Source organism: Lucilia sericata, unplaced genomic scaffold (genome assembly GCF_015586225.1).
Source record: "Lucilia sericata isolate MDLA Ls3-8-SP2 unplaced genomic scaffold, ASM1558622v1 Contig000009F_arrow, whole genome shotgun sequence".
Lineage (NCBI taxonomy): Eukaryota > Metazoa > Arthropoda > Insecta > Diptera > Calliphoridae > Lucilia > Lucilia sericata.
This window is the reverse complement of record NW_023994049.1, coordinates 156,199-167,500: the sequence shown is the minus strand read 5'-3', so window position 1 is coordinate 167,500 and position 11,302 is coordinate 156,199. Positions and strand designations below refer to the sequence as shown.

Genomic DNA, 11,302 nt, shown 5'->3' with positions numbered 1-11,302 from the left:
ATTTACTTCGTTTTTGCCGTCAGTTTGATAGAATGTCTATTCCTGAGAGATTTAGAACGGTTAAAAAATTTCATACATCGTTTTTCTATTTGTAATAAGCGGCACCATACTTCACTACTGCACTTCCTGAGTCATTAGATGACAATTCTTCTATGGTTTTACGACCATACAATCCCATTCCTAATGACCAACGACCTACTAACTTGTCAACTGCATTGGTAGAAAGACCGACTACGTCAGGCGCTATAGTTGAACGACAAGTATTTCAAGCTAGTCAAAACCATTCTATTCCTTTGGGTAATTTAGCTAATTCATTAGATGACAATTCTAGTGTGGTTCTACGACCCACTAATCCAACTCTTAATGACCAACGACCCATTTTGTCAGGTACAACAGCTGGAAGACCTACTACGACAGGCACCATTACTGAACGACAAATATACCATACTCGTAGAAATCATTCTGTTCTTTTGGGTGCAGCAACAGTCGACTTGATACTCAATGGTTGTAGATATCAAGTTAGAGCTTTAATTGACCCTGCTTCAGAATGTACTATTATTTCTGAAAAGTTGATGAAAATATTAAAGCTGCCAACCATTTCCGAAACAGCGAAGTTTTCAGGCGTAAATGAGGAATTTTCGGCCATTTCGACGAAGACTTGTAATTTGATAATAGGTTCTAGTACTGATTCATCATTTTTATTAAACACTTCGGCATCTGTTTTGCCAAACATTTCGGGAAATCTGCCTTCGGTTTCGGTTAATGCCGACAAATTGCCAAATCTTCATTTGGCACATTCGAATCCTTTCGGGAGCAGACCCGTGGAATCATTATTAGGAGCTGATGTATACCCCCAAGCTTATTTTACCCGGAATTAGAAAAAAAGTACTAGGATCATTATTGGCTCAAAAAACCGTATTTGGTTGGATATTAACCGGTCCTGTAAATAGTATTAATTCATCCCCTACGAACGAAAGATATAGGCAAACTAAAAATAGATACATTCCAACATGGAATCGTAATGAACCCAAATGATGTAGGAACTAGTTAGTTTATCAATCTGTAATAGAACCGCTACTAATTAAAATGTTTGTAAATCATTATTTTTCATTTTGTCTACGACAAGGCACTACGTGCAAACACTTATTGTAACCTTTTACGAGGTGATATTTAAATATAGATAATTCGAGATTTACGTCTATCCCTAACGCTGTATTAATAGAATCGTAAAATATGGAAAGAAGAATTTTTAAGTAATTTTACTATTGATCGCTTTGTATGGCAGACTTGTTGTTTCGAATTCCTAAATGATCACTATATATCAATTTACTTTACTAACCTTTTCCTAAATTATTTTTAATTCAGCAATCACTAAGGTGATTCAACCGGAGTCTCATCATGGCTCAACCAGAGTCTCTTAATGGCTCAACCAGAGTCTCATCATGGCTCAACCAGAGTCTCATCATGGCTCAAACGGGTCCATAATGACCCAAGTAGAAAAAACTGGAGTCTGATCATGGCTCATTTTAATTTGGAAAAACAGTCCACGAGAGTCCTTAATGACTCGTCATTTATTTAGTTACAACACCTTAAGTGTTGCAAGGGGGCCGGCAATGTTTAAGTACAAATCGATTATTTGCGGTATTTTTCCTCTAAGTGTAAATCCTAATGATTTACTACTTTAGTTTACATCTTTGATGGAAAACTATTACTAATTCAACGAGTAAACCGCTAACTGTATTTAAACTTTGTTAGCCTCCATACTTAGAAATGAGTAGTTGTTTATCATTCGTCATATAGAAGCCTTAAAGAGCACTTCTTCTCCTTTTATAAAACTAATAATTCTTTGTGTTTTATTCTTTTTGTGCATTTACAACCTTAAATACATATTGTTTTGCGTTGAAGCCGGCAATTGTATTAAAAATGATGATGGGGATATCTCCCTTCGTGAAGAATTAAAAAAGGGCTACAAGGTGTACAAAAAAAGTTTGATACTATTTTGGTGGAAGTTAAACGAGGATTAAACAATCAGCACAACGAATTAAAAGCTAACGTCAACAAATGCAATGTAATGATTTCAAACCTGGATATTACAACTACAAAGAAATTTACCAATATTGAAAATCATTGTAAAATACATCAAAATATGATTCAAATGGTGAAGAATCAAAACGATATACTCCAGAAACGCTTAAATCGATGTGACATCATAATAAACGGTTTACCCAAAAATCAACCCAACCCAGCAAAAAATAATTGATGTCATACTTTACAAACGACATCTTAATCACATCTAAAAATGCGATTGCATATTTTTCGCTTCTATAAACCAAATATTTCCTTACAAATAAAAACCTAGTTAAAAGTGAGGAAAGAGATGTTGAAAAGTCACTACAAATAACATATTTGAAGTACATCAAATTTTGATGAAAAACCAATGAAATTTACATAAGCGTGTCATTGAAAGAATGTGGTTTATTTTTGACATCCAAATATCGGATTTTTACTGCATCTATGAATAAGATTAGATGTAGTTCAATGTTGTCAAAAATGAACAACATCCCTCCAATGACACGCTAATGTAAAATTCATAGGTTTTTCACCAAAATTGGAAGTACTTCAAGTATGTTATTTGTGGTGAAAATTCTACTTTTTTTTCCTCACTTTTTTGCTGGGAATGTAATAAATGCAGTTCAAAACATCTTTAAACACTTGAATGTCAATTTAATTGAAACTGACATTAATGTATGTTTCTTCATTAATAATGGGAATTCTGTGTTGGTTAAATTAAACTCCATGTTCAAAAGAGATGCCATCATGAGCAACTACATTAAAACCAGAACTTTAAAACCGTCGGAGGTTACTGATACAGACATCCAAAAGAGAATCTTCTTGAACGATCATTTGACACCACCAGCCGGGAAACTTTGTTATAACTGTCGTAAACTGCGTAAGCAAAATAAAATAAAAAAAATCCTTTAGCCAAAACCAAAAGCCAAAATTACATTTAATGATGACAACGTAAAAATATTCTCGATAAGAGAATTTTATGAATTCTTTGGGATTTCTGAATATACAAGAAATGCTGAGCATATTTTTAAATAACTTATAATTACTATCCCAGCAAAAAAAGTGTGGAAAAAGATGTAGAATTTTCATCACAACTAGTAACCCGAAGTGCTTCAAATTCGGGTGTAAAACCTATGAATTTTACATTAGCGTGTCATTGGAGGGATGTTGTTCATTTTTGGCAGCTTTGAACTACATCTGATCTTATTTTTAGAAGCAGTAAAAATCCGATATTTGGATGTCAAAAATAAAACACATTCTCTTAATGACACGCTTATGTAAATTTCACAACTCTTTCACCAAATCTTGATGTACTTCAAATATGTTATTTGTAATGACTTTTCCACATCTCTTTCCTCACTTTTAACTGGGGTGTCATTTATAAGGAAATATTTGGTTTATAAAAGTGAAAAATATGAAATCGCATTTTAAGATGTGATTAAGATGTAGTTCGTAAAGTATGACATCAATTATTTTTTGCTGGGTATGAATTTTACATTAGCGTGTCATTGGAGGGATGTTGTTCATTTTTGACAACTTTAGACTACATCTAATCTTATTTTTAAAGCAGTAAAAATCCAATATTTGGACGTCAAAAATAAACTGCATTCTTTCAATGACATGCTTATGTAAATTTCATTGGTTTTTAATCTAAATTTTATGTACTTCGAATATGTTATTTGTAGTGACTTTGCTATAACTCTTTCCTCACTTTTTACTTGGTTTATAAAAGCGAAAAATATGTAATCGTATTTTTAGATGTGATTAAGATGTTGTTTGAAAAGTATGACATCAATTATTTTTTGCTGGGTATGTAATACACCATTTTAATATTGCATTTGCCTGGTCATACTTTTTTTTAATAAAAAGTATGATGCAGAGTATGTTTCTCCCATGCTTTCGAATTACAATTTATAAAATCTTACAACTTTAAATTTTATTATTTTTTTATAAACTGAATTCAATTCTATAGACCGAAAGTTAGTCATTTTAGGCTATGCCAAGTGCATAGCTTAAAATTATGACGGGAGCTTGTTACATTTTTTATATATATTTTTTTTAGTTAACATTGATTTATACTATTAATATCGTAAATAATTCAGGTTTACTTTGTATATTAACATTTATTAATTAATATTATGAAATATGAAATTGTAATTTACATTTATAGAATATTTTAGTAATTAATATAAACTTAATGATGGAAAACTTAGGTACATTTGTAAATGATAACAGCATACTGAAAAATATTTCTTTACACTTTAGTAATCGTTTAAAAATAGAGAATATTAATATCAGAAGTCTAAATCTATCTATACGAAATTCCAAGTTTGATGAATTTAAAAACATAATGAAAGATTCGGTTTTGGATATTATTGCTGTCTGAGAAACTTGGCTGAAATCATATATATCGGATGGATCTATTAGTATCCCAAATTATAATGTAATTAGAAATGATAGACATGACGATTCGTAGAATTTTATAAGGATCGGTCCATAATTGACCCTACCCCCCATATAAAGTCCCCTTTAGAAAATGACTTTGTCGCCCATAACTGGCTAAGAAAAGCATCAATAGCGATGAATTTCGGCACAAACATGTTTTATAAGAATATAAATCTCTTCGTAAAATTTTATAAGGATCGGTTCATAATTGACCCTACCCCCAATACAAGGTCCCCTTCAGAAAATGATTTTAATGCTCATATCTGACCCCACCCTCCATATAAGGTATGAAATTTCACATAAACAAGTTTTGTATGAACCCCTACCCTATGCCCCTATTAAGGTCCCCAATAAAAAATTACTTTAAAGGTCATTACTGGCTCAAAAATGCGACATAAACAATATTTGTATGTACAAAAATCGTTCTAAATTTTAGAAGTATCGATCAATAATTGACTTATACGGGGGGTGGGCCTATAGGGGCGCCTTTAACGCTCATTACTGGCATAAAAATACGAGTAGATATATACAATTCAACATAAGTGTTATGGGAACTGAAATCTTCCTACCGACATTGATGAAGATGAATCGATGATCGATAAATGACCACTTCAGTAAAATTACACTAACTCTCAATAGTTGCTTAAAATTACGACTTACGAACATAATTTATGTACGTTTATAAACATCGGTCTATAATTGACCCTTATATAAGATTCACTCCAGAGAACCACTTTAACGCTCATGTATGGCTCAAAAGTTCTTCCAAATTACCGTAGTTTTATGGGAACTGGAATTTTTCAACCGAATTTGATGAGGATCGGTCGATAACTAATCAAACACCCATTTTGGGTTTCCTTCAGATAATTACTTTAAACCCCATGACTGAATTAAAGATACAAGTACAGCTACATTAGATACAAATAATTATTGTATAAACCGACAAGGATAGGTCCATAATTGAATCTACCTTCCATATAACCACCCTTACAAAAAACAGTTTATGGTTATAAATACTGGATCAAACAAAATTAATATTTTTAATTCGAAAGATTTTCAAATATTTCCCTGATGTTCATAATAATATCGACATGATTCAACATAGATCGATAATATCATAGTTTATTTATAAGGATGATTTGATGGTGGGTATATAAGATTCGGCATTGCCGAATATAATACTCTTACTTGTTTTTTATTTATTTTATTTTATTTATTTTGGCCAATTAATAAATTACAGTAATCCACACTATTACTAGTTATATAAAAGTTGATTTGTAACATTATATTTATAATAGCAAATTGTAAGGACTTAGCACTTTTTCTTTGTATATTTTTATTGTTTTGAGGACTTAGCACGTTTGCATACCGGAGCAAAAATACATGATTAAAGTATAAAAAAAAGGTAATTTTTTGATTATATCATGTGTTTTTCAAGTTATACTACCAGTCTGCATTAAAATCTCAATTTCTATAAAAAGTGGACTTGTTACGTTTGCGTACTAAGTTACCGATATGTAAAAGTTGGTTTGCGAGTGAGGGAAATATTACGAATTTCAGATCCAAATTATTTTGAAGGTCTTTTTGTTGAGGTAAGACGTGGGGATAGAGATATTCTGGTGGGCGTTGTTTATTCACCACATGGAAATTTGGATGGTTTAGGTGACTTTAATAATAACCTCTTTTGACCTTCAAGGGCAAATCTAATTAGAGAAATTTGTCAAAGTATTAATTTGTCTTATTTACATAATCAAAAACCTACTCATTTTTATAGATGAAACAATACGACATCATTAATTGACTTTGCGTTTGTTAGTAATTTTGATTTGATTACATTCTCAGGTCAGTTCATGATTTTTTTTACCATTTTGGTAATTTTTTTTACCATTATTATTCCTAATCGCCTTGCCTTCCTCTTGTTTTCCCGCATACGATTATTGATTATGGTTTCAAATATTTTGTCTTCGCCAGTCTGGGAGGATATACATACAGTGTCTCTCATAATTATTCGAATTTGGGTAAACTATAAAAAGAAACCAAATTTAATAATATATTTTGTGTGCAAAATAAATAAATTAATTTGTTATATTGTCTAGATAGTCCTTATGTTTGATATCACGCTTTTTAAAACTTGAAAAATTTGCATTGACTTAAATTAATTGTGCTTTTTTAAAAAAAGTCCGTGAAATTGCCTCACAAAAGTATACGAATTTTTCAGGTATTTCATATTTGATCATATTATACGCAACACAAATTTTAGAATCGAATGGTTTTTATGCGTAATAATGTTTTAAGGGGTTACTATCCACGGTAAGGATATATTTTTGGCCCATTTGGTCCACAATTTTGGGGAATTTGTACCCTCTTTTCATGTAATATCATTAAAATGGCGATTTTTGTCCATAATTGTAAATTTTTCTCCTTTTTTCCAGAGATAAAACAAAAATTTGATATTGGGACTTAAAAGACCCCTTGGGGTATCTAAAAATAATATTTTTTGTTACAAGAATCTGTATTTAAACGTTCCAAGATAAATTATTCGGATCATTCTTCTGTCGCTAATTCAATATATTGGAACTTAAGTCCATTTTTATAATACTAGGATCAACTATTTTCGGGGAAAGTTTTCTGGTATATATTCTTTTAGATATCAGCTTTTATACATTTTAAGTTTTCAATGTGTTGTGGAAGTGTACAACTCCAAAACATGCCTCGAAGAAGCACCATTCAAAACAGTAAAATCATTATTTTTATATACCAATGTCCTCCATGCTGCATGGCACGATATCATTATGATCACATCAAAAATGTTGATATGTGTTTAAATATTATTTACTATGATCAAATTAAAACCAAAATTTAGGACTTACAGTGTTATTGTAACGGGCAACATAAGCGTGAAAGTTACGAGTAGTAAAAACTGAGATCTACTATATAGGATGACGTTTTGTTAAGGCATGTTTTGGGGTTGTATACCGCTATAATATATTGAAAATTTAAAATACATTAGTGCCAATATGTGCATGAATATACACTAGACAACTTTGTCGGAAAATATCGTCCCTAGAGGTACGAAAAGGGACTTATGATCCAGATAATTCAATTAGAAACTGAAAAAGGATACCAAAAATACATCTTGGAACGTTGAAGTACAGATCCTTATAACAAAAAATATTATTTTTAGATACCCTATGGGTTCTATTAAATTCCAATATTAAATTTTGGTTTTATCTCTGGAAAAAGGGTGAAAACATACAAATATAGCCAAAAATCGCCATTTTAATGATATTACATGAAAAGAGGATACAAATCCCCCAAAATTGTGGACCAAATGGGTCAAAAATATATCCATGCGGTTGATAGTAACCCCTTAAAACAATATTAAGCATAAAACCATGCGATTCTAAAATTTGTGTATCGTATAATATGATCAAATATGAAATACAGGAAAAATTCGCATACTTTTGTGAAGTAGTTTCATGGACTTTTTTTAAAAAAAGCACAACTAATTTAAGTAAATGTAAAGTTTTCAAGTTTTAAGGGGCGTGATATCAAAACTAAGGACTATCTAGACAATATAACAAATTAATTTATTTATTTTCCACACAAAATATATTATTAAATTTGGTTTCTTTTCATAGTTTACCTAAATTCGAATACTTATGAGAGACACTGTATGTATATCATACGAATAATTCGAACATTCAATTACAAATATTTTACAATTTGATAAATATTATTCATGATGTTGTTCCAACTAAGGTAAAAAATTAAGGATGACATGAATTTCTGTAATTTAAAAGATGTTAATAATGATGCCAGAAATATGAGGGACTTAGCATATAAGGCATACAGAGAGAATTCAGATTCTAGATCTTGGAAGACTTACTGTAGATATAGAAACGGAGTGCAGAAAATTATGAGAAGACATAAGGCTGAATACTGATCTTCAAGATTTGATAGTTGTGATAATAGAGAAATGTGTAAGATTCTTAATAGTAGGATTGGTGGGAAAGATTTCAATCCTTTGGATTACCATGATCCTGATACCTTTAATAATTACTTTGTATCACAGTCTGAGAACATTGATTCCACGCCTGATTTTACTTCTTTTTCGAATACAGGATTCACTTTTAGATGTATTGAAAGGGTTGAACTTAAATACCATTTTTCTCTTGTAAAATCTAATTCACTAGGTCCTGATAATATTCCCGTAAAATGTTTGAAGAAAATATAACCCTTCATTGAATGTTACCTTATGTATATCTACAACACAATTTTAACCACCTCAATGTATTCTAATGAATGGAAGATTTCCCGTAATGTACCACTTAAAAAGAAAATAGGGACAAATGTATTGGAAAGTTTCAGACCAATAAGCGTTTTGAATTCGTTGGCAAAAGTGTCTGAGGCAATAATTAAGGACCAAATCATAAACCAAGTAAACTCAAGAAAATTATTAGATGGTAGCAATTTTGGTTTTCGAGCAGGTGGGAGTACTTCAACACTATTGCTAGCACTAATTGAAAAAGTTCGTAGTGATTTGGAAAATAAAAGAGTATCAACATTAATTTCACTTGATTTAAGTAGGGCCTTCGATACAATTAATTATAACATTTTGGTGAATAAGTTGCATTCCCAATTTAATTTTCCTCCGTATCATGTCGTCTCATTTACTCATATTTATTTGGCAGAAGGCAATATGTTTGCTTAGAGGGTATTAAATCATCAGTAAAGGAGTATGCCAGTGGATTGCCACAAGGCTCTATTTTGTCCCCATGGTTCTTATTGTATGTTAATGATTATTCTAAATTTATAGGTAATAATAGATGTCACACATTTATGTTCGCCGACATTAATTTAGCGGGGATAAGGAATTTATTGATTGATACACATGAAGTTGCAATGAATTATGTGTTGAACCAGACCCTTATTTGGTCCACCGTTAATAAACTTAAGTTTAATCCAAGGAAGACAAAAGCATAAGCATTCGGTTTAAGTGACGAATAGGGCTGTTTTCTTTTATCCTTTTACGATTTACAAGCTTTATGAAGATTAAAAATGGATCTACGCTGGGCAAGAGTATTTCTTTGGCCTATTTTCTTTATAAGTTCTAAAAACATTGATGTAAAATTTCTTATACATTAAATTAAAATTAATTTTCATCAAAATTAGATTTAACTTAAATAATTCTTAATAAAAATGGCCGTTTCCAATTTTATGTCGCAATTTCTTTGATTTATCTTTGGGCGATTTTCACCAAATTCAAAATTGTTAATGTAATTATTTGTTATATTATAATTAACACTTCTTAATACTGTTTATGTTTAAATAGTTTGTTTTGATCATGTACATATTCTTTGTTATATTGTATAACTATATTTTTCATAATAATCACCCCTATCGCCAATAGATGTGAAATGTTTGTTCTCTTGAAATTTTCATTCCCCTCAAGAGAAAATTGCTATCGTGTTGTTGTGGACATTTCATTCACAACAGGGGAATTTTTTTCACGACAAAAAAGTTTATGAACGAAAAAAGTGAAAAAGGATCATATTTCACGTGAAATGTTGATTGGCGATAGGGGTGAATTCACCAGTTCAAACTTTTAACATTAAGAAGATGGATTTTCTAAACGTATAAAGACTTTAGCGGGAGAAACTGATTGGCCGATTTGGAAGAGAAAAATCAGAGATTTATGAAACGATCGAGCTCTAGATGTCATCGATAGAAAATGGGAAGCTTTGAAATCATTATATGAAGCCTCATCAAAGGATCAAGTTTTCAAAATTTTCACCGATTTTTTTTCATTTGGTTGGTCTCCTAAGCAAGATGTGTCAATGCATATTGCGAAACTTAAAGGTTTGTGGAGTGAACTTAATAATGGGCTTAAAAGCAGAAACGAGCAGCCGTTACCCGAATTATTATTGGTTTGTAAAACTATGCAAATATTACCAGAACAATTTGAAAACTTTAAGAGCAGCTAGATGCTAACTAAAAACGAAGAAAGATCATTTGATGAAATAACAAATAAACGAAATTTTCGCAAGTTTGAAGATAACACGAAGAACAAGAAGCCTTAGTTGTGAAAAGCTACAAGAAAAGGAATGATAAGTTCAAGACAGCCAAGAAAGACGATAAGAAACAAGAAACTACATGCAATTATTGTAAAAAAAAGGTCATTGGGTGAGAGATTGTAAGAAATGGATATCAGACGGTCGTCCCCCCAAAGATAAAAGCAAAACAATAATATTAGTCTACCTCTCATTTGCAATGAAATAAATACAGTGGATTCAAATAATGATTGGTGGATAGACAATGGAGCTACGCAACATGTAACGAATTCGTTGGAGATGTTTGTCGATTTTGAAAAATTCAAGATGCCTTATGATATAAAGACAGCAGGAAGTGAGTCATTGAAAGCCATATGCAAGGGTGTAATAAAAATTGATTCTAAAGTTGACAATCAAAACGTGAAGCTTAAACTTGGTGATGTTTGGTACGTTCCTGGTATATCTAGGACCTTATTTTCTGTACTAGCATGTCAAGATAAGAACAAGAACAGTTTATTTTTCTCAACATCAACTAAGTGCACATTAAAAGTAAATGGCGAAGTGATGCTTTTGGCTATCGTCAAGAAAGTGGTGGTTTGTATAAAGCCGATATTAAACCAATACCTCCAGAAAAGGTTAATATTGCTATTAACAAATCAAGCCTGCAACAATACCATGAGAGATGACGGAAAACATATTAGGTATAAAAACAAAATGCGATTCTGAAATCTGTA

General features: G+C 31.2%; 1 protein-coding gene across 2 annotated transcripts in view; it reads right to left on the bottom strand.

The window, feature by feature from the left end:
- LOC119602724 (protein aubergine) overlaps positions 1–11,302 on the bottom strand; it is a 51,288-nt gene that overhangs the window by 21,031 nt on the left and 18,955 nt on the right. Inside the window, exon 2 of one of the 2 annotated variants that reach the window (XM_037954403.1) lies at positions 6,401–6,538. The exons of the other annotated variant lie outside the window; for it this stretch is intronic. Within the exon in view, the coding sequence (XP_037810331.1) occupies positions 6,401–6,538 (138 nt within the window). The remainder of the gene's footprint in view (positions 1–6,400; positions 6,539–11,302) is intronic. 2 annotated transcript variants of the gene reach the window in all.